This window comes from Colletotrichum fioriniae (assembly GCF_027942845.1).
Source record: "Colletotrichum fioriniae strain IMI 355084 chromosome Unknown scaffold_2, whole genome shotgun sequence".
NCBI classification, from domain to species: Eukaryota; Fungi; Ascomycota; class Sordariomycetes; order Glomerellales; family Glomerellaceae; genus Colletotrichum; species Colletotrichum fioriniae.
Window position 1 is genome coordinate 650,652 of NW_027076838.1, and position 26,211 is coordinate 676,862.

Sequence of the window (26,211 nt, forward strand, 5' to 3'; positions counted from 1 at the left end):
ATATTCATTGAGGAACTCTGAAGAGGGGAAAAGCACTGAGTTCATATGGAGCTATTCTTAGTTCTGATTGTTTTTGTCGTCGAGTTGACGAGAGTATAATGATACCCCTGCGTTAGATTGCTCATTACCCACCGCAATAAGTTACACATACTCAAAGTTACACCGTATGATGTCAGTGATGCCATCGTGAGGCTTGACTCCTGGTAATGCCTCTTTCTGCGGACGTCCGTCTCCATGTTTGGACCTTCTGGGGACAGTGGGTGTTGAGCTTCCGTTGTTAGCCCCACCATAGCAAGCTGCCCTGGCCAGTCAGGTGGCTTGCATGGATGTAAGGTACCTCGGAACATCAAGGGCTGTTGAGTTTGCACCGCGAGGAAGGCTATAGCGAGGTACACAAAAGTAAGGTAGGTGCTCCGTACTATGTGCCAAACGTTTCCTTCCCCATCTAGATCATTCTAGCCGCAAGTTAGGTATCGCAACGTGTAAACACCCCTTGGGCCTACTTTCCTTGGTCTGAGATTAGCGGTGACGTACTACAGTGGTGCGATGCAGGAACGCTCAGAGTTCCCGGTACCTAATGGGCGAGTTTGGCGACGTGCCTGGACCAGCTGGGCGATGCACGGAGCACATAGCTGCCCCGCTCCCTGCCTGGGCAAGCTCCCCAATGGCGGGGCAGTGATGAAAGGCAGTCGCGTGTTCCCGCACCTATGACGTACCTTCCAAATCACGAGCTTCCCAGCTCCCGCCCTCTCCTCCTAGCGTAGCTGGGGGAAGCTCCTCCCCCTCCTCAGCTTTTTCTCATATTAAAAGGCTGCGGCGTACCGTAAGCTCCCTTCTATCTCCTCCTCTTCAGATCAATCAACCAAACAAAAACATCTTGAGATACCCGACGACTTTCGTCTTCCACGCACATTCCTATCAAACTACAAGACCTCCATCGAGAGTTCATCATCCAATCACTTTTCAAAACACACTACACTACCACACACCACCACCACAACAGTCAAAATGGTTCGCGGCGAGGCTTCCCAGACCAAGGTTCACTTCAAGGGCCAGGAGGACGACTTCATCATCTTCGTTGAGGACCCCGAGCTCTACAAGAAGTGGAAGACTGACAAGTCTGTTCCTCTGGCACACTTCGTTTCCTCATACAAGATCTTCGTCACGCACAAGTAAGTTGCAGCTTTGTCTTCCATCTTCTTCTCCCTTTCCATCACCAGTGCTTCATCTGGCTGTTGATTCACCATCGCTGGCCCAATTGGGCTTGATGTCTGTAATTGCAAAGGCTTCGGCCTATGACACGGCGGTGGAGCATTTGGAACTCCAATCGTTGCTTTCAAACATGCCACCGACACCCAGATAGCCTACCCCGCATGTCCATACATAACGCATAGTGGCTAACCCAACGAACTAGGCAAGGTGCTCAGGGCCAGTACGATGCCGCTTCCAAGTCCACACTCGAGAACGAGTTTGGCACCAGCGTCGACGACGAGGTGATCAAGCAGATCCTTGAGAAGGGTGACACCCAGAATGTTGAGGTAAGGCATCCGTAATACACACCACCTCAAGTGCAATTCACTGACAATGGTATCAACAGTTCCCCGATCGCCAGGGTCCCAAAGAACGATTCCCAGGGCGGCATGGTTGCCCACTAGAGGTCTTCCAACTCCCGCAGTCGCGTGAGGCTGGACGTGAGGGGTGGCATTGTCGCATCAGCTCGGCCAACAACTTACAGAAGGTTGAGGCCCAATGCCAGCCGAACGCGACGATTCCCTGGCGCTCGGCGTAGCTGCGGCCAAAGGCGGGCGTTTCTGTTTTGAGGCGTTGAGGTTTGGGGTGATGTGTGCAGCGATGGCAGCGAGGCATTATGCTCGACAAAGCGTGCCTAACAACGACAATCCGAAAGAAGATGTCTTGAAGGGGAACATTAATCGCGTCTCTCACCGACCAATTTACATGCAACGGAGGATGATGTACAAGGTGTGATAACCTTAAAAAATCTCCTTCGAACCCGACAAGGGTTCAACATCGACCCCATGGCCAAGCATGGGGTCGATTGCATGGGTTTACTTAGCGAATAGCTGAATATGAGCACATGAATTCTCTCCAACGTTTTTGTCCTCTGCACTTCATGATTATGATTCACTGTGATGAATGTGCATCGAAGCGATGCTTGACCCATTTGCGGTGTGTGGTGATAGCGGGAAATTTTATCGGGACCATATGAAGTGTACGAAGCTTGGGTGGTAGGTTAGTCAAGCCGTCAGATCCGTAAAACTGATCGGGTCGGCTGGCTATGAAGCAAGCTTTCGCGATATGGTTGACCGACCGGACGATTGATCAAAAGAAGCTCTTTCCGACGGCTTGGTCAGGCTTACTTCATGTAAATTGAGCCGTTAGGAACGGGCAAGACACCTGGTCTATATAAAGACGGTTTTAATACATTCGAATATGTGCAAGGCTGTCAAAAAGTGGAGATATGACTCGTTTGAGGGCCAGCGACCGCGGCTTCCCCCCCCCCCCCCTTGTTAGCTTGTCCAGCTGTGTGTTATGTTATTCGTGCTGGACCTGGCGTCGTTGGTTCCTGTTGGGTCGTGGGTTTTTTTCTCCTCACTCTCTTGTGGACTGGTGATGTGGTGCGCGCCCGTTTCCAAAGTGTTTCGAGGAGCCGCTGCGGTGCCTTGGCCCCCCCCCCGCGACCCCCTGCTTTTTCTGTGGTCGTGGCTAACCGCTCCCCCCTCCCATCGCCTGTTGCCTCCACGCGCCTCAAACTCTGAAAGGGGTATTTTTTCTCTTTTCTTTTCGTCGGGGGAGCACGATGTAGGTGATGTGTGTGTGTGGGGGGGGTGTCAGTGATTACATACCTTGAGGTCATTCACAACCTTTTCAGGTGAGAAAGAAGGTTCGACGGAAAGCGAAAAATGAAGAAGAAGAAAACCTTGATACTTTCTCGTGAACCATCGGTTCCCTTGGCTGCGAAGGGAAAAGTCTAAGTGTGCAAGAGAGAGAAAGACAGACAGAAAAGGCGCCAAGAGTCCACGAGACCATTACGGGTCAACGGCACCTCTTTTTTTTATCTTTCACTTGACTTTTTGCTGGATTGGTAAGTCCCGAGAGGTAATCTGAGAGGGATGAACCCCATGTCGTGGTATGCCATATGTCACCGCATGTTAAGCTTGTTTGCCGAGATTGCCGTCACATCGTGTCAGTTGATGATGATGTTGGGGGTGAAGGGAAGACGGGGGAACAATAGGAGGGCTCATGTTTTTGGGACTCAGTCTTGGATCTGGTGATTTTTTTTTTCATTGGAAATTTCTTGTCTTGATATTAGGTGTAGCATTGGTTGCTTCGGTCTCTATAGACCAAGGCCACGTCTCTTGACAGCGTTTTTTTCTTGGGCGGCGGCTATTCCTGGCAGAATCCCTCTCTCTCTCTCTCTCTGCTCATCCCATCCCCCGAGAACCAGAATCCCCGCATCCCGATATGTTGTTGAGCCGAGCTTCGGGATGATACAATGCACCCTCCAGAACATGGGAGGTTGCATGCTCCAAAAGTGAGGTGCCAAGGAGTCTCCTGTCTCTGGTCCTGCGGCTGCCCCCAACTGACCCATGCCCCGGTCCACGCGCCACCCACGGTGTGTAAGTCCATGGTAAGCCGATGCGAAACAGGACGAACGACGACCGCATCCACCCACCCACACCACCACCGCAACTGCCACGAGAAAGTATGCCCACGCTGACATGACTTGAAGAGGAAAAAGGCTGGATAAGGTTATACCGTTATCGAGCCGCCGTAACCAAGAGTTGAGGAAGAATCATATAACCCTTTGTCGTCAGGAATAACGCCGATGCTGGATGCCGTGATATCGATTGGGATCGTTATAAACATGAAAGGAAAAGGTAGTAAACAAGTTGTCATGATAGCTCAGGGAAAGAATGGTAAGGATTCGTCGATTCTCCCGAGTCTGTTTGGGCTTGCTCGCCATGGGGTATACGGGGGTCTCTCTGACAGGTAGATGAGTACCGTGCGAGGTCGAGACGATTGTAACCGTGGCGAAGAAGAGGCGGGTGCAGTCTATACGCGAGAGCCATTGCGGCCTCTTTGAGGTAGGGTCCAGGGCTTAGCGCAAATAATCTGGATGTGAAAGTCAGTATAATGTATAGTGAGCTGTAGAGTTCATGCAAGCGTACCTCTCCTTCGCTGTATGCCCAGAAGTAAACAACCAACCCGACAATGTAGTATAGAGCAGAGTTGGTGCCCTGGTAGATAAGGGCGGCGGCGAGGGTGGTGAGTGGGAGGATGATGAGGCGGAATTCGAGACTGCGGTGGATTGCCGAGCCGGCGATGAATCCCAAAGGCCACTCCAGGGCCACCATGAACAGCGCCATGATGAGATTGATGATTTGTAACACCGGCACGGGCTTGACGGCTGGATCCAGCGTTTTAGTCAAGAAGTCCCAGAAGATCTTGGGCCAGAAGAAGCCCTCGAGAGCAGCGGCAAACTGGTCTGTTCGCAAGAGGTTAGTATGGAAGGTGCTTTGGCCCTCATGGAGAGATCCAACTTACAAGCTGCCGCGCTCATAACGATGAGCCGAGCCCAATGGTTCTTAATAAGACGACCCATCTTTCTCGATTAAATAATGTTGTTGACTTTTCGTAGAGCCTTCTTTTCCTCTCTCTTTCTGATTGCTCAGTTGTATTGTGAAATCTTCGATCCCTCTTTTTGCCTGTTGCGTTGGTGACCTGTATTGCGACCCTGCTGTGTCCGTCCTCTTTTCCCAAATGAACCCGTTGAACCAGTGAATGAAAGGAACGAAGGAAGCGGTCGTCGAGATCGGAGCCCTCTCGTGGAATAAAACGGGTAGTGGTGTAAAAGGCGACTTGGTCGAAAGGCAAACCGTGCAACGGCGAAAGGAAAGGAATAGGTACCGGACCTGCGGGTTGAAGAAAGAAGTGAAGGCGTTCGAACCGAAGAGTGTCGATATTAAAAGAAGGATATCGACAGGCAAGTGCGCAGCGCTGGCGAGGAAAGAAGAGAAGGTCAAGAGGAAGGACCAGAAGTGTCAACCGATCAATGAGGCGGGGGAGGACGACAGATCTATATTGAGACGAGAGAGTCGGGATGGATGAGACGACTTGGACTGAAGGTGGCAGACCCAGACCAGGGTGTGCGGATGCTGGTGTGTGCCTGGCTGTGTGAGAGGTGGAGGACGATGTGGGCTTGGTCCAGCCCAGTGGGCAAGACGCCGAGCCGCACAGAAAAGCTGGTTGAGGCTTGTATCAGAATGGGCCCCGGGCTAGCTTGCTGGGCAGGGTATCAATGTCGGGTGTTTCTGGCTCGATGCTGGAGCGAGTTCTCTAGAGAGCCAGGTACGAGCAATCTGATCTATGATGACAGCGGGCATCCGAGCGGCATTGAGACGTTTCTTGTTGCGCGAGGGGTCTTGGTTCTGCTATAGACCAGCCAGCAAAACTAAGAGGCGAAGCCAGGGGTTGGGTTGGCGTTGGCGATGATGTTGGTGGAGGTAGTGGTCAGTGTTGCAGGAAATGTGGACAGCGGTGACGGCGTTGTGTGTGATGTTCGTGGACCAGGATATCGTAGGATCTGAAGGCTGAAGCTCTTTGCGTTGAGGCTCTGTGAGAGTTATTCTCCTAGTGCCGGGAGACCGTGGTGAGGTACGGGGTATGAGGCAGTAGTCGGGATGGTGAAGCGTTGTGGTGGAGTCTTTGGTACGTGATGTTCGTCAGGGATCTGTGCTCTATCGCCCCCGTCGCATGAAGGTTGTTTGATGATCAGACAGGACGGCTGTCAGGGACACTGGTGAAGCAAGGAGGTGGAAGAGGGACAGAAACGATGGCTGGTCGCACACGCGAAAGATGGAGGTAGACGAGTTTTAAGAAACGCCAGCTTTTGAGAGTCTGGTCGGATGAGAAAACCGGGGTGTAGTGATCTGGTCGGTCCATCTAGGCGGGATTGGATGCAAGAAAGAAGTGCAGTGCAGAAAGCGGCGCAGAAAGCGGCATCATACGTCCGTCTGGCATGGCAGCGTTACGGCGCTACCATACCCGCCCGACCCAGCCACGGCCATGACCGGCCATGGAATCTCAGTCGAGAACCAGTTGAAAGTGGTCACACAGTTATTGGAGAAGGACGACTAGACACTAGAGGTAGCTCAGCCAGGGCCCCCAGGAAGGTTGAAGCCGTCACTTGACTGCATGATGGGGGATATGCTTGGGTGAAGGATGTAGGCGAGCGGGTACGGATGCAATGTTGCCCGGGATGGGTACGCGAGGCCAGGTCACGGTGAAAGCGTTGAGGGACATTGTTTCCTGCAGGCAATATAGGTAGTGGAGGACGTGGCGAGGCGCGGGGCTAGGCGAGTTGAGGATCGGGGTGCGTGAATGGCTCGAACAAGTAATGAGAGAATATCTGTAAGGTATGGACTATGGAAGTTTTGGTGTGCAATGTTGAGCGAGTTGACGAGGTCGGAGGGGCCTGGGAAAGGGTCGAGTGACAGATGTGGTTAACGCATCGACGTGATTGGATCCGTACGCACAAATCGTGGGCGGTTAGAGAATGAGCTCGGGCCAATGAAACCCCTTGCCGCTTCTCCTCTGGCAGGCGGAGGGTGGAGCACACCTGCCAAGGGACCAGGGGTGAGACTGGGGCCGTCTGGTGTGCCGTCAGATCATCGCATCCCTCCCCAGAAAGGTACTTGGGAATAGAAGGAAGGGACGAGATGGCTACCTTTTTTCCAGCTGGGCCACCAGCACATGGTCAGTATCTTTTCTGTCATCTCAGCTCTATCCTCGTACCTAGGTATCGCCTCATGAACGCTCCTCCTGGCACTGGTGAGCCACCTCACGCACAGAAGTTGGACAGCACAGCGCACTTTACCGCAATTCAGCAGAGAGGGGAAGCAATTACCTTGCACTACAGCAGACCATCTGCCGTTGTAGCAGTGAGCAAGTGCCCTGTAAGACCCCAGCCTCCAGCGAACTCATGTACCACTCTTGGAGGGGACGTCGATGATTTACGGGCCAGCAGTCGATTTCATTAATCTAGCTTCGGCCATTTCAGCAAATGAGAATGCACAGAAATCTACGATAGGCAAGTCGGGCGGGACGATAAACAGGCCAAAAGAAACAATACCCGCCATCGACTGTTTCCGAGCTGTTCTTGCCTCAATTATGTCTTGGTATTGGTGCAGGAGCAGGAAGGTAAGTATCTAAGAAAAGCATCGCGGTCCGAATGATCGTGGTCTCTTCCTTCCTGTTCAAGCTTGTCAGGTTCTTACGCAGGCAGAGGAAAGAACCTGATGTGCTTAGGTAAGAGGTACGTCTCTCTACACCCTCTTCGCTTCGTCCGCGCTCGCCTGTCGCACAAACTCTTTTGATCTTCCAGATGGCGTCGAAAGCGTAACAGAGATCGCGCACCCACTCGACTCGACAAGACGACACGACACAGCCCAGGCCACCCCGAAATTCAGACCACAAGAAGATTTTTCCCATTGTGCCACCTGCCCACTCCATCCAGAATTTCCCAGCTCCCACGCTGAGTTCATGCCATCTGATCCTCTGCAAAACTCTGAGACGGCTGATCAAAACCGCCTCAGACACACGCAAGTTCCAGAATGGCTGTGCTGAGGCAGAGCTGGTTTGAGAAGATGGGACGGCTGCTCGTTGCCCGGTCGCAGTCACCCTCTCGTCCGACACCCAACCCTGTCCTCCACCACCACCACCACCACCACCACGAAACCACCCCTGTCCACCTTTGGACCGCAACGCAACCATGGACAACAGGCCCCGGTCCCGTTGCCCCTCAAGATAGTCCCTTTCTGGCTAGATGTTGGCAAAAGCTGGGCATGCCACATGGAAGATATTGACAAGGATCGGACTTTTCTTTCTTTTCCTCTCTCGTACCCCCTGCTTGCCTGCACTTGGGTCCGTCGCATACTCCACAGTGGGCATGCTCTTCACCGTTGTCCAAAGTCCCAAACCCACGATGACGGAGACTAGTGTACGGCGCAGCAGCTGATGGAGAATCATCAATCGATAATCCGACGACTGCAGCTTCCATGACTTCTCTCGCCGACCGACCGACCGACATGCCACATGGTATATGTACTTAGTTCTAGAGCCCCGCTACGATTTCCGGAAAGATTGGTTGCTAAACCGAACGAAGCATCATTGGGGCTGCCAGTTGATGGCGCGGAAGACAACCAAGAAAAGACGGTAGTGTTGTCTTATCCAGCAAACCTCTAAACCGCATGAACGCCTGCCTCCCAACGCCTCCCGTCTCACGGATCGGGCCCCTGCTCAGTCGGAGTCGACGTCTTCTTGACCCGATCAACAGACGACTCGAAGCCTTGAGGATGAACGCTGCACTTCAGACCGAGAACAGACCACACCAGGGACTGTGACGTTGCCATCAGAAGCTGTCAAGCAACCCCTGTCGACAGAACCTTAAAGCCGTGAAGGAGAAGGGCACAAGCTTGCGGTCTGGGAGGCGGCTTTGCTCCCGCTACCAATGATGCTGAAGCCTGGGCGTCTTGCTGGCTTACCCCGTCATCGGTGCAACAAGACCGAGCGTCTCTGACTCTTCAGATGATCCTTTTGGGATGTAAAGCCGTTGTTCTCAAAGCGCCGAGATAAAGCTGACACGTTTGCTGGCATCGTCAGCTTTCTGCGGCAAGTGCCCGAGAGTCGATGGTGACAGCTCCGATCGACCGTTCGAGACACTAAAGCTTTGGCGTGGAGGACTCTTAGTGCCATTGTGCAAGTTGCCTTCCTTCCCCTCACCTTGGCTATTCGCATTTGCAGTGCGTGCGGCGTACCACGGTATCAGCCTCTCGCCGCCAGTCCTGCACCAGAGGAATCCTCGGTATCAACGGTCTTGGCGTGGGCAACGAATCCTTATGTGTCACCTAAGTCTCTAGAGACGCATGTGCGGACGTGCTTTTGGGTCGAGCACGGTGGACTGCATGCTGCGTGCTCTCCGATAATAGCAACTTGGCATTATACTCGTTACTTGCCTGATTCAGCGTCGTCACAACTTCTCAGTGCTGGGCTGTGATGACTTGGCTCAATAGTCTACACTAACTCTATGCCCAAGAGAACCCCGGCAGGATGGCGAGGAAAAGTGCTCATATCGAGGTCGCTTCGGCAGACAAGTGGCTGGCCTACAGGGTCTTATTTGACTCTGGGTCAATGTCAAATGTGCAAATCTGCAATCTCTCTCACCGATGTGAGTTGCAGTACATCCCGCTCATCCGCTCTGCTGCATCGAATGCAGTTCTGTTCGATCAAGACTAAAAATAAAAGTATTACCGAGGACAGAGGAGGGGGAAAACCCGCCGCTAACAATGAGGTGTGTTCAACTCTATTTAGGAGGGCGGTTCAGCGCCGCGGCTCATTGGTTCCCCTCTCAGGAACCCACATGGCCCCAACCCACCCTCGATTACGGCCTGACCAACCAGCAGAGCTGTTGCTTCCGATTGAAGGAGGAGTCGTCACTTTGTGCTACTGCAACCGCCGGGCATCAATCACAGCATTATTGATTTCGCTTCACACTGTCACGAACTGGATGCCGGCGGCCGGACCGTTGATTTGAACAATTGAACCCTACAGAGGCGGTCAATTGGCTCAAATTGACAATTCCACTTTGCATGCACAGATAGCTCACCGATATCCGAGCCAGAAATAGATACTCCATGAGCAGATTGTCCTAGCAGCATGGCACCACGGTAATGGCTGGCGAGATCTGCTCATGCCATGCAACCTAACGCCAGTTCCCCGCGCCGGATTAACTTGACCGACAGCTGCTTCCGCAGTACACCGAAGTTGGCAGGCAAACTTCTACGTATAGTCTAATTTTTGGATGCGAGAACGAAGCAAAGAGATATCTCTCGGCCACCTAGCACATTGTCTGTCTCTTATTGTTATTAGCAGTACTGGTAAGCCAAAGCTCGCGCTCATCATACGTGCAGAGTTCAACAAACAGATAAGCATATCTCCCAAGTATCCGATCCGAGCTAAGCGTCTTACCGACAAGCTTTGGAGCAATATCATGGCTAGTATAGCGCAATACATTATACGGGTGCAATAACGGCTGCAATATGACTGCAATACGGAAGCAATAAGGGATTGCCCGCCCCATCGCACTTGGTCCGAACCACCTCAGGGCTCCCCTGCCGGGCCATCCGGTCACAAACCGACAACTCTTTCGCTTCTTGCATGTGGTTCGGTTGTGGTGGTGATGGTCTCTGCACAGTCTGCAGGGCACGAGTCGGTCATCGGGTGATGAGTGCCGTGCTGAAGTCATCATAACGTGTGTTCTTGTGTCAGTCCGCACACCACATTGTCCCTCCAGAGCCCACCCTGGTTCCCTCAAGAACCAGACCCTAGGAGGAACGAGGCAACCCCCCACCTCGACGTCTTTGCGAGTCTGTATTGTAGCAAGAGACAGAGTGTAAGCAAGGTGAGAAAGAGACAAGTGGGGCCCAAGAACACTTCCAGAGCTTTTTTTTTTTTTTTTTTTTTCTTCTTCTCTTTCCAACAGCGTCAAGAGTATGCAAGATCGACGGCGCTCCCAAAAAGGCAAAACGACTAACAAACAACCGAAAAGAGAAAATGAAACAACCAGACTGACAGTTCTCTACGAGTCGAGAATAAGAGAACAGTGAAAGAACTAATAAGTACGTGCTTCAACATGAGAAGTGCACATCAATCAAGAGCCAAGACCGGATAGGCTTCATGATGCAACTCCCCTCTCTCGACGTTTGACAGCCCCCGATCGATCTTCTGTCTGATCAAACATTGCACTCCGCTAGAGCCTAGAATGCAAGATCCATCTCCTCTGATTCTCACCTCCATCATCTCCTCTTCCCTCCCTCTGATATTCGTCGGATAAAGTGATAAGAAGAAGAACTGACAAGGGCCCCCATAATGGGTTTCCCTGATCAGCACGGCTATTCAGCACAGCCGGGAAAAGGAGGGGGGAACTTGGAAAGGGGGAGGACCCAAGCACACACCACGACATCAAATGCTTCACAATTCCCTTCCCTTGTCTTGCCATGCACACTCACTTACTGGTTCAATGGTCCATCACACGCAACATGCCACGCACCCAGAACGAGCACATCATCCGTCTTAGCCGTCCATAAAAAACCAAGAAAAAGCGCAGAGCATTTTCTCGTGGATGCCCACGCACGGATCATGGGAAGAAATGGTATCTTCCTTTTTTTTCCATCCCGTCTTTTTTCTTGGTGAGACGAAATGGCGTCGGTGGAGTTCCAAACGTCTCGTTTCCCGCGATTGCCAACTTGTCAGTGTCAACTGGTCTTTTCTGAGGCACGAACGACTGTCAACTGGCCCGGTCCCCCCTTATGGAAGAGGCAGCCGTTTCCTCCTTCTCCTCCCCATCCTTCCACCCCCCATCTCTCGAGTCTCAACTCTTGCGTGCATTGTTGGTCCGATGGCTTGTCACAGCTGTCAGAGCCTTGTCTTTGGTCCAAGCCGCTCTCTCCATAGGTTGAACGGTGATGGCGTCCATGATCCGGATCCATCGCCTCTTGACGCTCAACTACCGGCTCCCCCTTTGCTCTGTTGACTCGTCTCATGTCTACCCTTGGTGATGCACACGGAACACAGCCACCCCGAGTCCCCTTTCTTCAGTCCACATCCCCCCCTTATCACGATCTTTACCAAGTCGAGCCAGATACGAAGAACCCAAGGGAACTGGTATTCCTCCATCTAGAGTTGTATACACACGTCAAGTGACGCCAGAGACCGGATACCGATCTGCCATCCGAAGAACGAAAAAGCCCATCGTCGCACCATGATCACCTGCTGTCCACCCGTCAACGGCGTCGGCGAGATCTAAAACGGCCAACCCTGCTTTCTGAACCCCCAATTCCTCTCCCGGCCTCCCGAGCCCACGGCCAACACTCAAGTGAGAGCCAGCCTCTCCAGCGCTAGGAACCCTAGAATGGCCTTGCCGTCCTTCGGGTCCAACACATCCAAGATTCGCGCCTTGCCCTCCTCTGTGTCGGCGAGGGCGGCAATCTCGCGCGGGGACTGGCCTAATTCGCTGAGGAGGTTGGCGCCGTGTTCCGAGAGGGGTTCATTGTCGCCGGCCATGTACAGGAGTAGGTCGGCGGAAGTGGGCTGGGCTGGAGAGAGAGACGAGGCAGAGTGAATGGCGGGCTGCATTGTGGCGAGCATCTCTCGGAAGCCTGCGAGCATGGAAGGGAGCTCCGTGTATGATGTCAGAGGTAGTGCGAGTAGGGGCGGATCAAGCTTCTCCAGGAGGCTTTGATGCGGAATTGTTGTTAGCCTTTTTCTGCAATACTGCAAAGAATGCCCAAAATGAAGAGTTGTTATTACACCTATTCGTGTGTATACGTCTGATGGCAGTTTGCTTCAGCCCAAAACTTACTCGATCTTGAACTCCATGAAAGCCTGCGTTGCATCAACTTGCTTGGTGCCTTCACCGATGAGGAAGATGATGGCAATGTTGCAGCCTCCGTCGAGGCTATCGAGACGCTCTAGGCGCTGTGCGGTGGCTTGTTGGCCAACGTCCTTTGGCGACAGGAGGATGATGCGGTAGACCTGGTCTTGGGAGATGGGGAGGGCGATGTCGTGTGTGTATAGTCCGCGTTCTTGTTGTTCAAGTTTTCTGTTAGTGAATGGAAGTGTGGAAGGAAAAAGAAAGGCATGACATCTATCTTGACTTTCGTTGTATTTTTTGCGTACCTTGGAAGGGTGGTGTGTTGCTTATGAGAAGAGGGATCACTGGTGCCCATTCAGGACGCTGGCGGAAGGAGGAACAGAAGAACATGGTTCAGGTTGTAGAACTTCTGTGCGACGAAGACTGCTCCGTATGTTGATCTGCTCCCGTTGGATACTTTTTGCGATGGAATACGGTGAATGCCATTCGGCAATGGAAATAATTTGAACTGTCGTTGAATTGTTTTTGTAAAGTTATTTGGGATCTTCCTATGTGAGGTGAGTCAAGTCTGTGATTCAGGCATGGCAAGAGCTGCCTGACTACTCTTGCCAACTTCTTCTATCCTTTTCCGAGAGTGAGGTGGTCCTTCTAAACTCCTCGCTAGTTTGAGCTACACCTCCCCGTGTATTACTGGTACAGCACGGGAACAAATGTCGCCGGCTAGATGGTATCATGGTGAAATTGTACAGAAACCTGGCTTCTTCACATCTACTGCCTTCTACTTGCTGCGCAAAGAGACACGAAACTTCTATGCCGCCGACGCAGTTGGCGTCTGCGTCTCCTGCGTCTCAGTCGACGCCGGCAACAGTTGCAGGCTTGGTAATAGAGGCTTCTTGGTCTTGGGATCCCTCAGCTCCTTGAGGGCGGCCTCAAGTGCCTGATACCTCTTGGTCCGCTCCTCTTCCTTTTGAGAGAGCGCCTCCTCGTGGCGTGTGAGCTCCTCGAGCTTGGCATCGAGAGCCTTTATGCGCTCCGCATTCTGGTCAGGTTTTTGCGACGCCTTCCAGTACTCGTAGAGGATGATGGCGCTCGCGACGCCGAGGATAAAGGTATCGCCAATGACGTCGGCGAAGAGGTCGACGGCCTTGGCTTCGGGGAGGGAGCGGAACTTTCGTCGCCAGACACTCTTGAATCTGGGGCGTTCTTTTGTCGAGCTACTGCTACTGCTACTACCGCTGCTGCTGCTATTACCAGAGGCAGAGGAGGATGACGAGGTCTGAGTCGCGGAGGCTGATATGGAGTCTGAGGTTTTTGACTTTGCAAGTTCGGCATTCTCAGCTGCGAGCTTGGCCTTCAGAGCTTTGGCTTCCTCCTTTTCAACCTGTTCTTTCGTCTTGACAGTCGCCGCCTCGGCTTTTTCCTTTGCGCGTTGCTCGGCGTCTGGGTTGCGTAGAAGGGCTACCGATAGGCGCATATTGAGCTGGTGTATGTGTTGGCCATAGCGTGCGGCGAAGGCGCGGAACTTGGGGTGATCGTGGGCTTGAGCTTTTATTTGGTTCTGTTCACGATGTAAAGATTAGCTTCGTGGCCGGGAGGAGTGGACAGTGTTTCGGAACATCAAGGAGAAGGTAGGAGACATCCAACTTACGGCACCATATTTGGAAATGTGCCGCACAAAGAGTGCGGCGAGCTTGAAGAGAGGTAATGGCACCATGGTGGGGTTACGGTCGAGGGTCGAATGAGTGACGGAAGGGTTGGACGGGAGAGAGCTCCGAGAGCTCCGTACTACTTTGCTTGGTCTCGTCTTGGCGGTTTACTTTTCCAGTCAATTGAAGCATTCAATGGCCAATTGAAGGCAAAAAAAGAGAAAAGAGCTATTTGAAATGTTGGTCCCTTTCAAATGTCAAAACGCTTGGTGATCCGGGTTTATCGGAGTCATTCTAGGCAGCTGACGCCGATGTTCGACATTTGGGGCTGCTGGAGGGGTGTCCCGGGGGAATAAGTCGGAGGGCGCTGATTTGATATTCCGCTCATTTCCACCTTCGGAGCCGACAGGTCTAGCAGACCCCGGCCAGCCGGAGTGCTATTTCCCAAGCTCCTGATTCTGAGCAGGGCTGTCTGCAGGCCTGTTCATTTGGCTAAGCTGCATTTGAAGCAGTGATTGAATCATGAGTAGGAAGAGATGAAGCCACAGAAATGAATCTAGATCATCCTTTGGGATCACAAAAGTGAAAAACATGCCAAGGTCGCAAAGTAAAGATGACCTGTTTGGTGGTGGTTCGATCCTGCTTACCTAAGGCGCTCCTTCATTTTGACTGAGGTGCCAAAAAGAGGTTCGTTGTGGAGTAACATCGGCCAGTCTTAGTTGTTCCCCACAGCGCTTTCAGAGCGTAGTTTCCCAGGCAACGGCGCGAAGCGAAGGTCAACAGCGCCGGTACACACCAACCCGGTCCTTCACTCCACCTCCATTACCAAAAGTTTACTATTCGTCTCAACGGCACATCATCCCGACAACTCTCGACACTCAGAGGTGGTAAGTACTCTGCGACGTTCTCGTCTCGTCAGCAGTCGTGAGTTCACAGTCGGCTCTGGTATTGTTTGCGAGCTTCGTTTTTTACGCATCTGCAATTTACTGCACATGATCTATCTCTTTGAGAGACCGGTACGTAAACAACCCTCGTCCGTGTTATTCCTGCTTGCCTTGCCCGCTCGGCTGTGGTTGTGGTCATTTGCACTTGATGATGCAAATGACGGCACATGGGCTGCGCTCCGTCCTTTCTTTCCAAGTCTTCAATATTACACACTTTGCTATACCTCCTTCCAATTTTTCTCGGTCCCCCAAGTGTACTGACAGAAGCTCGCAACAGGCCTTTCCTCTTCACAACCCTGGGCCGACCTTGAATTCGCATTTCAGCGCCCGTCGCTTTTGAGAGCCGCACTCCTCTCAAACCTGCATCGATTACCAGAAAGCCCGAGGCCACAGTCATGGCCCATAGACTAGTGGCGAAAGGGGGCCTCGATTTGGAGGCATTGTCGCCTAGGGACGCCAACGCTCAGCGTATGCCTAAGGCCATTGAAATGAAGACGTCGAAGCCTGTCGCCCAGCTCAAGGCTGCAAAGGACAAGGAGCCACCACCGGTACCACCCGCGAGTATCGACGAGCCACCGGCCAACGACCGTCCCAATGGAGCCGTCTACCAGGTCGGGAGAATGCTCGGCAAGGGTGGCTTTGCTGTGTGCTACCAAGGATACCTCCTGCCGGAGCGCAAAAAGTACGCGCTGAAGATTGTGCGGAGTCAAATGCCGTCCAAGATGATGCAAAAGGTCAGCACATTACGGCTTTATTTTCCTCTTCAGGCTCAAGTCTAACATGACCCGTAGTTCCAAACCGAACTCCAGATCCACTCGAAGATGAACCAGAAGAACATTGTCCAGTTCTTCAGAGCATTCTCTTTCCATGACTGCATGTACCTCGTTCTCGAGCTCTGCACCAACGGTTCTCTCATGGACATGGTCAAGAAGCGCAAGGGGCTGACGGAGCCTGAGGTTCGATTCTACTCTGTGCAAGTCGCCGGAGCCATCAAGTACATGCATGGAAAGGGTATCATTCACCGAGATCTGAAGATGGGTAACATCTTCCTCGACCACCGAATGAACGCCAAGGTTGGCGACTTTGGACTGGCTGCTTTGCTCGTTACCGGCCGCGATATGCAGACCATAAGAAGGACAACTCTGTGCGGCACGCCCAATTACATCGCACCCGAAATTCTCCAGAAGGGAAAGAAGGGCCATGACCACCAGGTTGATATCTGGAGCTTGGGTATCATCATGTCAGTTCTCGTCGATTTGAACATGCTTCCAGAGTCGTTACTAACCGAACCAGGTTTGCCATGTTGACATCCAAGCCGCCCTTCCAGTCGACCAGCACCGAAGAAATCTATCGCCGAGCGAGAGAACGAGACTACGAATGGCCGAACCCGGAGACGACGCAAAAGTACATCAGCGAGGAGGCCAAGGACTGTGTAGCCACTATGCTCGAGGACGCGGATATGAGACCCGATCCAGACATCATCGTTCAACATCCCTTTTTCACTTGTGGCTACTTCCCTGTTGAGGCCGATATCACGACCAGACTCCTCACTCTGCCTCCCGACGGCTCGGAATTCTACACCAACCGCATGAGTGCCCAGCTGCAAGCGGCCACCAAGAAAAACATGGAGGACATGTGCAGAGACTGCGGCGTTGGTCCATGGACACCAGTACAGGTCGTTCACACTCAGACATGGAAGGAAATGGCTGCCGAGGAGAAGTCCGGGTTAACTCCCATGATTCCCTTAGGAGAGGATGTTGTGTATAGGCCATTTGACGATTGGCTTCGCGAGAAGCGACATGCTCGCGCTCTTGCCGCCTCAGCGTCTTCGCGTCCTGATCCGACCTCGGAGTCTCAATTGACAACTTCGCAGACCGCGCCGACAGGCCTGTTGCGTCAACCTCCCCAGAGTTTCGCGGCTCAACAAAGAGCACAGAACCGACCTCCGGTGATGGCTGGTTCTGCCGGCTCTGCCAGACCCCGGCCCCCTGCCGAAGCCCCCGCCCAACCTCTCCAATCTGTAGAAGCACCTCGCCCGAGATCCGTCAGACAGCATAGTGCGCCCGAGTCTCGGACAAACCAGCTTGCGGAAGCTCCATTGAGGAAGTCAAGTGCGCGAAGAACACCGCTGCCGACATCACAGTCGGCAGGTGCTCTACCCGTTCAAGCCATGTCATCCCAAGCCATGTCGTCTCAGTCTTCGAACCAAGCCACAGTCACCATGACCGGGCTGTTGGAGAATCTCAAGATCTCTTCCGACCAAAATGAGAGAGCATCACTGTTCAGTCCAGCTGAACCTGCGGAGCCGGTAGCAGGCTCGAAGCCGGATGTCATTCTTGAGCGACTTCGCAGGCTACAAACAGAATTGGAGCGCGCCCTCAACGCTCGAACAATGGCCATCATCTCTTCCAAGGACACCACCCCGCCTCATCCTAACGTTGTCGTGAAGTGGGTCGACTACACCAACAAGTTCGGTCTTGGCTATATCTTGAATGATGGTGGTGTTGGGTGCATTTTGAGAGACATTCCTACGACCGAGGCCAGCAAGACTCTGACACTACCTTCGGCTTGCATGCTTGTACGTGATGCTGAGCGACACATTGAGCGACGTCACGACGAGTCGTACCCCGAGAGACATCAACCACTGCCGCCCAAGCAAGACATTCATTTCTACGAGAACAACGGCGAGTCAGGTCTCACTCGAGTCTCTGTCTCCTCGAAGCAGTTCCGCGTGCCGGTTTACGAAGACGGAACTCCTGGGAAGCTGAACCCCGGAAAAGATGTTTATGAGCACAGAAAGCGAGAGCGCGTGATTCTTTGGAAAAAGTTTGCCAACTACATGATTGCCTATGGCAGAGATGAGCCAGCCCCTGCTGAGGAAACTGTTACTCGGCCAATGGAGTTCTCTGTCAACAACTCTCAGCCTTCTGATCTGGTCACATTCTACCAACGCTTCGGTGATGTTGGCTGCTGGGTCTTTGGCGACGGCCACCTTCAGGTAAGCTCAAGTCGCACAACAGTAACGTGACGTGACATGGCTAACAGACTAACAGTTCAACTTCCCTGATCACACCAAGATCGTTCTAAACGCCGCAGGAACCTGGTGTCACTTTTGGCACCTTCCAATGGATGCGGCGCAGAACCTTGCAACTACTGGCAGCCTGGGTGCCGCCGCTCTTGACGAGAGAGCCATGCTGTCTTACCCCCTGCAAACGCTGTTGAACTTCCAGACAAAGCCCTCGGCAGCCCGTTCTAGTCGCCCGACTACAACATCACGCCGGCGTCCGGAGATTCCTGCCGAACTGCAGGGAATTCCCGTCGCTAACGACTTCCGTCGCAAGATTGAATTCATCAAGAACGCAATTAAGGAATGGGTCACAAATGGCGGTCTGGGTAACAGCGCTATGGACCGTGACCACAGACTGCGCTGGGGAGGCCATCGCGAGACCGTCATGGGCAACAGCTTTATCAAGGGTGTCTGGGTAACTGTTGGCGCTCGGTGGGGTGATACTAGACTGTCGGCCTACATTGATCCCGCGAACCCAATGGAAATGGGTGAAGAGATTGACGAGTCCAAGAGACGACGCCACTGAAGGACTGCATTTCTTGGCGATGATGGAGTTTTGTGCACTTCAGGAGCGAGAACGACTTCTGCATTGTAACGCATGTTATGGTTTATTATATTTCTGCCCGCCCGGCCAGCTCGGGTGGCGTTCACGAGATCACGCCATGGTCGCCACGAGGGGAGATGGCATTGTCGGGCATACTTGGAGTTTGAAGGTCTTTGCAGACATAGCAACGGCGTCTTGGGAGCATAATAAAGTGTTACGAGTATATACCAGAACTTGTTCAATGATATGTTTCTTACAGAGATGAATGCACTTGAGGCGCTTCTTCCGTCATCCGTCCGTCCAGGCAGTTCCCTTCCTAGGTCGCCTTCGGCTACTAAAGTCACCTTCAGCTTTTTGCACAATCGCCATCACTGCGGCCTTCTCTCATCTGAGACCGGGTGATGAACACCGGCCACGTTCTACTCACGTGGGAAGGAGGAATAACAACCCACATCGCGATTCCTACTTCCTTTATGTAGAGCAATCCACTGCACACGGCCGTGTTCTCCTAGGCCATCTTGCTCAATCCAGGTTAGTAAAGCAACCACCCATACAGACTTGGGCAGCTGGTCCAAATACCGAGTTTGTGGGATGACCCTCCTTCTTCCTAGCATATGGTGAGAGGCTCGCAACATGTTGACTGCCTGGACTGAGCAAAAAGCAAGAATAAAAAATAACAATTCATTATGATCAAATTGCAAAAGTTCAGCCTCTCTCATGGGGGAGCTTACGAAAATCTTTAGATGAAGTCGGCGCCTGAGGGGGAAGGAGCGTGTGAGGTGATGGTGTTGAGGCGGTGGGTTGGTGAATAAGGTATTCAGTCAGTGTCTTATCCTAATCATCAGGTCACCTTCAATTTCATTTTTCTTGGATGAGCGATGGTTGCTAGTTCAAGCAGGAATTGGTGATAGTTGCTGTGACTATTCATCCCGGTCAGCCGACGACATGTCAACGCCATGCTTGATAGAATTCATGGCCCAACCCGGAAACCAGACTTGCAATATTCAAAAGACAGTTTATATACGATGACTGTCCTTGTGGAATTCTTGGACCAATGTGGAATTAGAAAATCATCAATCGGGGATTTCTCGCCTTCGATGTTGTCTTCAAAACCCCTTGGTCCCCGTCTTCTGAAGTCGTTTTACCGCATCTTTGATGTCATGCTTCTTCCAACTGATCATACTCTGGTCGTATTTTTGACTATTGGAGTAATTCAGCAATAATATCGCCTGTAATATATATATATATATATATATTGACGCTGCCTGGAAACTGTTAGCGAAGAGGACATTGAGGATTCGATGATCCATTTTCTCAATATGCTGCACAATACGAAGACAAACTCGACTTTGTTCCGCCGCTACCTCGGTGCTTCAGCGAAAATGCCTGGAATGAGAATAGGAGACTACAGGTACATGAAAAAGGCCTTGACTGTAGCATACGCTTATAATTCATCAAAGACGCTTCCATGCAAGTCTTATCTGCTGAAGATCTTCTCGATATGTCCATCTGCTACATGTACTTGGGCGCTTGGAGAATCGGAACAAAAACATAACAGGAAGGCAAGCGCTGTGCAAATCCTCCCCGCACATCTTCCTCTCCCACGTCAAAAAAGGCCCGCTCCTGTCTCTCACACACAACTACCATCACCCAAACCTTTGTCAACACTAGCAAAACGATAAGCTTCGTGATAGCTTCACAAAGAGCAAAAGAAAGTGAGCCACACCCGATTTGAACGGATAACCTTTCGATCTGGAGTCGAACGCGCTACCGTTGCGCCAGCAGCCCTGCATCACCTGTATCCTAGGATGCAGGGATGATTGATGATCGAGATTGAGAGGCTGATTATGAGGTCTTCAAGATGTGTGTTTTCTGTGCGCGATTCTGCAAAGTTGCGGAGCCCAGAGTCCTCCTTTAGGTAAGGTGATATTGTGATTGTGGAGTTTGGGTGGGCATTGGATATGCGGGTTTCCATGGGTGGGAGGGGTTGAGTGGTTTTTGGAGTCGGCCTCAGCCTCGACAACAATACAGTCATTGGCAATACTGCAATCGGCTTGTCAATAATTGACCATCTCTGGAGAAGAGGCCACTTTCTTTCGGGCTGCAGACTGATTACAGGCCTTTTAAGGCTTCAACACAGCTCGGCCTAGACCGATCTCTTAAAGACAACGATGGGGTTGACAAGCTGTACTTTGTACAATGCCAATGGAAGTCAGGCGGCACGGCAGACGCATGCTGAATCTGACGCGCTGTAGCAACGTTGATGCGAGGCGACAATTCAGCATCGAACCGCACCTTCACATCAGAGTTAGGTCAAAGTATTTCTCGAGTCTCAAAATCAGGTTTATGCGGGCATTGATATAAAAAAAAGTAGATTCGTGCATTGGTTCCTATCAGACAAGCGGACCTGCAAAGCCTACTTCTTCGGGAGAACCTCCTACTACACAACACTAGCGAACTCCTCAATCCTGGGCGACCGCCAGCTTTGTATTCTCCGAGAAGCTAGTCAGGGTCGCCTCATAGGCACTCAAGAATGCCTTCGGATCCTGCTCTCCGTACAGATAACTCTGCAGCTTGACCGTGACCAGCGGCTCCTTGGCCGGATCGTCCGACATCTCCAGCACAACGTCATGCGGCGTGCGCTCGCGCGAAGCCCAAATCTCCGTAAATGAAGCACCGCCGAGACGTCCAGTCTCCGCGGCACCTTGCCTGTAATCGAAGACGGCTTGGAACAGCGGCGCATGCGGCAGCTCCGCCGACGAGGACGCGAGGCCGAGGCGGTCCAGCGTGACGCCGTAGGGGACACGGGCGTGCTGCATCGCCTGCCGCAGGCGCTCCTTGACGGACTCGAGCTCGTCGGCAAAAGTCTGCGCCGGCTCGAAGGGCGCGAGGCGGACGGGGAGCAGGTTGGCGAAGAAGCCCATGGTTGAGACGTCCTGGATGCTGGCGCGATTGGTGTCGGCGATGCCGATGGCCACGTCCTCTGCAGCCGAGAGGCGCGCGAGGAGCAGGTGGTAAGCTGCCAGGTAGAAGTGCATGGGTGTCACGCCCTTGAGCTTCTTGCAGCGCTCGCGGATGCGGAAGGCCAGGATCGCGCTTAGACGAAGCGTGCCGACGTATTGCTTCCAGGCAACGCGGTTGCTCGCATCTCGCTGCTTCTGGGCGTTGGGGAGCGACAAGACTGGGAGGACTTCTGGAAGGGTCTTGTACATGGAGGTCCAGTACGCGATGTCGGCGTCCATCTGGCCGCTTTGAACGTCAGATCGCTGCCGCGCGGCGAAGTTGGAGTACTGCGGCGGTGCCGAAAGTTGCGCGCCATCGTAAAGCTGGCCAACTTCGTCGAGGAAGTTTTGCGTCGTCGAGCCGTCGCCCACCAAGCGGTGATAGCCGATGACGAACAGATGCTCGTCCTGGGCCCAGTGGAAGTCGACAATCTTGAGGCCTTCGCCTGCAGCAAGATTGTACTCCTCATTCTCCAACTGCTTGTAGGCCTCCTCTGCTGCCGCCCTGTCACTGACCTCGACATAGCGCACGCGGATGACTGGGGCAGGCAGGATGACTTGCTCTCCCTCAGGCGAGAAGGCTGTGCGGAAGATCTCATGACGGCGGAGGGACTTGTTCAGGGCCTTCTCAAGTCGATCCAGGTCTACTGAACCCTTCATGAACACACCGATCGTGTTGTGGAAGATGGCCGGCTCATCGGACAGTTGCTGAAGGAGCTTCCACGAGTGCTCCTGGGTGAGAGACAGCGGGATCTGACGCGAAGTGGCCGCCTTGTCTTCCAAGACGACGTCGTCACCCCTCAAATCTGAGATTGATGTGGCATTCGACGTGTCAATGGGCGAGTCGCTACCACTGCGGCTATCATCCTCGCTACTGACGATGCCGTCGGCAGATTCGATTAGAGGAATGGCGGCTCTTGAGAGTCGTCCTGCGGCCTCCTCAGCAAGTTCAGCGATTGAAGCACCACTGACAACCCTCAGCAGCGGGATGTCGATCATGAGTGTCTTGGAAAACCTGAAAATTGCACACGTCAGCCAGCGTATCCTGAAATGAAGGCAAGTGAACAAATGCTAACCATGAGCCGACGGTGATTGCACCAAGCGAGTCCACGCCCTGATCAATCAACGGTGTCGTAGCGTTGACCTTCTCATCGGCAGGAATGTGCAGGATTCCGCGCATCTTTTGCGACAAGCCATCTGTTGATCAAGTTAGCATCTTCTTATACTCCAATTCCCTGCATGATAGGGGAGGGCTCTTACCGATGATGATATCGCGAACCTCATCCAGTGTCCTTGCTTTCAGCAGCTGCTCCTTGACAGAGCTCTGAGCCCCCGAGGCGCCATCCGTGTTGGCGCGGCTCTCGGGAACCTTTAGGTTTCCGAATCGCGGGTCGTCGTAAAATTTAACGGTGTCTTTGTGCCGGGCACTGAACTCGGGAATACCAGTGATCACCTCAAGATCGGATATGTCTGTAATGGCCACCGGTTGGGAGCCTGGGGTTCGCCTTCCAGAGACAACCGCCTCGGCAAAGAGGGTGAGGAACTCGTCTTCCGAGATCGTGTCTGTGTCAGAAGCGAGCTTGAATTCTTCCTCTCTGCCGGTACGTGACAAGAATCCGACACCAATAACGGCGCCAATCGCGATTGTCGATGCGGGCAGGCCCTGGATATGACGCTTTTGAGCGAGGGCTTGAAGGTATGAGTTCGCGGCTGTGTAGTTGGCCTGACCTGGGTTGCCTCCCACCGTCGCAACCGACGAGAACATGACGAAGAAGTCAAGGGGATCCTTGGCCTGGCTCGAGAAGCGTTCGTGTAGAATCTGCGCTCCGACGACCTTGGATTTGACGGGCACGTTCATCATTGAAAGGTCCATGCTCGCAAAGAGAGCATCGTGAAGTACCAACGGACCATACGCGATTCCGCCAATGGGTGGCAGCGTCTGTCGAATCTGAGCGAGCCCAGCATCGATGGAGGTTTCCTTGGAGACATCGATGGACAGAACGGTGATAATGCCACCCAAGTTTTCGATCTCTGCCAGCCACTTCGGGTCAGGGGTTTCGGGGTTACGGCTGGAGATCACGACATGGCGGGCACCGTGCGTGATGAGCCAGCGAGCCAAAGACCGACCCAGAGAACCGGCGAGACCCAGGAGAAGGTACGTCTTGTCGAGGGAGAACAGCTTGCCCGAGTCAACGGCGCGGACTCGCGCTGTCACACGAGTCTCGGTTCTCCAGTCGATAATGGTTGAGGTAGCAAGCGCCTCCTTCAAGTCGGTAATGCTGCCGACGGATCTCACGATAGACTCTTCATCGGTCTCAGAAGAAGCGGCGCCTTGTGGCACCTCTGCCGCAGCCGCAGCAACTGCCTGCTCAACCAACGGTCGCTGCAATGCATCTTGCTCAAGAGAAGAAATGGATTCAGCAGAGCTTTGGAAGATGTGACCGCGGTTGAACTTGAGGCAAACGGGAGGCAGAAGGTTGGCCACACGAGAGCCCAAGCTGTTGATGAAGCTCACTTCGTCTGAGAAATCGTAGTAGGCCGAGAGGTTCACAGGCAGAGCCTTCTTGATGCCCGCATCGGTCTCCAGGGAGTGCAGACGGATCCATGGCAACGAGGAAGAGAATGAGGCTCTGGTTGTCGCGAGGTGAACCTGCACGTTTTTGCTCTTTCCTGCTTCAACAATGGCCTCGACGCAGAAGCTTGGCGGCTCCATGAGGAGAATCGACGCGCCGAAAGCGATGCCATTGAAGATTCTCTGAGCAGCAAGCCTCGCGGCAGTTGAAAGCAGGGCAGAAGCATTGTCAGCAACGCCCTCAGATGCTGGAAGAACAAAGGCATGACTGGAATGAACGTGGACGATGGACGCGTTGGTAGTCGAAAGCGCAATGACTGTCTTGTCTGTGCCAACGATAGTACCCTGCACGAGATGCCAGAATCCGAGATCGCCCACACGAACAGCGTTTCCGAGGGAGAAGTTTACCTTGACTTGCATGTCCGTCTCCGCGGAGGAGTCTGTACCGTAAGTCTCTGATGACTCCAAATGCAGAGTGTCTTCCGACGCCAGTAGGGTCACGGGTGTCTGACGAGAGTCAACTGGGGCCGTGATGGCACGACGCTTCGAGTTGAGACGGTTGTTCCTCTGGATATCGTGCTTGATGCGAGGAATGTAGGCACGAGACTTGGAAACGTACACCTCGGGCTCCAGTGTCCACAGGATGTCTTCCTTCGACCCTGTAGGCTCCTCGAGGCGAAGAAGTTGCTCGACTAGGAACTTGGTGTCCAACTTGTCGGCGTCGTCAACGTCAAGCGACTGGTTGTGGGTGGCGGGGTACTCGAGGCGAGCGGATCGAAGCATACCGGCTGTCATGGCCTGGTAGGGGTTCTCGATCCATGCGTTTTCAGTGAGCCAGAGGATTGTGCCGGCGAGCTCCAGGAGGGACTTGATTGCGCTGAATCTGACCTCATCGATGCCAGAGAAGGTCTCATGATCGAGCTCCGAAAGGACAAGGAACGTCGACTTGGGTGGAATACTCGACTCGAGGACGTCTTCAATCCGCTTGAGAGAAACGATCTCCCGGTCAGGCAACGTCTTTCGCACCTCATCCAAGATCCGAGCTGATTTCGTTGAGCCCCCGCCAATCACGACTATTTGGGGAAGTGCCTTTTCGGCAGGAGGAGCGGAAAGCGGCGCGTCGAGACGCGCGACCTTTGTATTGACCGCATGTGTGCAGAAAAGAGTGTTGGGGAATAGATTGCCATGTCGGTCCAGCGTGCGGGTATCGACACCGGAGAATCCAGTCTGCTTGAAGATGGAATCCCACTGGTTGATGTCCGCAAAGGGGTCCAGATCACGGCCTTCATCCATTCCGGCCCACCAATCCGGGAATAAACCAAACAGATAGCCAACACGGGTGTGGTCCCGGTGAGTTGCTTCAAGCAGAACGACATGGCCACCAGGCTTCAGAAGAGACCGTACGTTGGCCATCGTCTCTGCCAGCTTCGGGGTGGCATGGAGGACAGAAGAGGCGATGATCATGTCGTACGAGTGCGGCTTGAAACCTTGCTCTTCAGGCTTCTTGGTGATGTCCAGCTTCTGGAAGATCATGCGATCCTCATGTGCTGAGAAGTGCTCTTGGGCCTTTTCGAAAAACGCTGGGGAAATGTCGGTGAACGTGTAGCTGTTGAAGCCCAACTGCGGGATGTCCAAGATGTATTTTGTTGCTGAAGCGGTACCACCACCTTTAGAGCAGGACTGTCAGCACGGAACCGAACAATTCATAATGGTAGGCTTTCAAGGGCCAACTCACCAATCTCAAGGATGTCCATCGTCTGGTAGCGATGGCAGAGCTGGCTGACAAGTTCCTGGCCGTAAAGCCAGCCAGGACCACTAGTCAAGTAGCTCGTGTAGAATTCCGTCAGTAATCCGTCGTGATCCATCCACAAGAACGGGTTGCTCTTCTCACGAATGGTCGAGAGAGTGTTTTCGCTCACTCTCTTCGCCATTTTGACGTGAGGGTGGTAGGAGTTCCTGCAGCATGCGTGATTAGCAACAAATAG

At 53.1% G+C, this 26,211-nt stretch overlaps 6 protein-coding genes and 1 non-coding gene across 7 annotated transcripts; 2 read left to right on the top strand and 5 right to left on the bottom strand.

Annotated features, from left to right (window-relative positions):
* Nucleotides 1-1,008: 1,008 nt before the first annotated feature.
* N0V96_002018 (uncharacterized protein) lies at nt 1,009-1,789 on the top strand (the record flags this gene model as incomplete). Its single annotated transcript, XM_053195074.2, has 3 exons — nt 1,009-1,172; nt 1,415-1,538; nt 1,598-1,789. The coding sequence occupies 3 exons, from the start codon at nt 1,009-1,011 to the stop codon at nt 1,787-1,789; spliced, it is 480 nt and encodes a 159-aa protein (XP_053047345.2).
* A 2,285-nt stretch (nt 1,790-4,074) lies between these two features.
* Nucleotides 4,075-4,624, bottom strand: N0V96_002019 (uncharacterized protein; the record flags this gene model as incomplete). The annotated part of the gene is made up of 3 exons (XM_053187949.2): nt 4,075-4,134; nt 4,191-4,507; nt 4,567-4,624. 3 exons carry the CDS (start codon nt 4,622-4,624, stop codon nt 4,075-4,077), a joined length of 435 nt encoding a protein of 144 aa, XP_053055453.2.
* Nucleotides 4,625-11,949: 7,325 nt separating this feature from the next.
* On the bottom strand, nt 11,950-12,806 carry N0V96_002020 (uncharacterized protein; the record flags this gene model as incomplete). Its single annotated transcript, XM_053187948.1, has 3 exons — nt 11,950-12,313; nt 12,440-12,679; nt 12,757-12,806. The coding sequence occupies 3 exons, from the start codon at nt 12,804-12,806 to the stop codon at nt 11,950-11,952; spliced, it is 654 nt and encodes a 217-aa protein (XP_053055452.1).
* Nucleotides 12,807-13,259: 453 nt separating this feature from the next.
* N0V96_002021 (uncharacterized protein) lies at nt 13,260-14,165 on the bottom strand (the record flags this gene model as incomplete). Its single annotated transcript, XM_053187947.1, has 2 exons — nt 13,260-14,009; nt 14,100-14,165. 2 exons carry the CDS (start codon nt 14,163-14,165, stop codon nt 13,260-13,262), a joined length of 816 nt encoding a protein of 271 aa, XP_053055451.1.
* Nucleotides 14,166-15,436: 1,271 nt separating this feature from the next.
* On the top strand, nt 15,437-18,634 carry CDC5 (Cell cycle serine/threonine-protein kinase cdc5/MSD2; the record flags this gene model as incomplete). The annotated part of the gene is made up of 4 exons (XM_053187946.1): nt 15,437-15,775; nt 15,833-16,281; nt 16,335-18,039; nt 18,095-18,634. The coding sequence occupies 4 exons, from the start codon at nt 15,437-15,439 to the stop codon at nt 18,632-18,634; spliced, it is 3,033 nt and encodes a 1,010-aa protein (XP_053055450.1).
* Nucleotides 18,635-20,368: 1,734 nt separating this feature from the next.
* N0V96_002023 lies at nt 20,369-20,440 on the bottom strand. Its single transcript has one exon. It is a non-coding gene; the product is annotated as a tRNA-Trp (tRNA).
* Nucleotides 20,441-21,114: 674 nt separating this feature from the next.
* N0V96_002024 (uncharacterized protein) lies at nt 21,115-26,157 on the bottom strand (the record flags this gene model as incomplete). Its single annotated transcript, XM_053187945.2, has 4 exons — nt 21,115-22,669; nt 22,731-22,851; nt 22,915-25,893; nt 25,962-26,157. The coding sequence occupies 4 exons, from the start codon at nt 26,155-26,157 to the stop codon at nt 21,115-21,117; spliced, it is 4,851 nt and encodes a 1,616-aa protein (XP_053055449.2).
* Nucleotides 26,158-26,211: the final 54 nt, after the last annotated feature.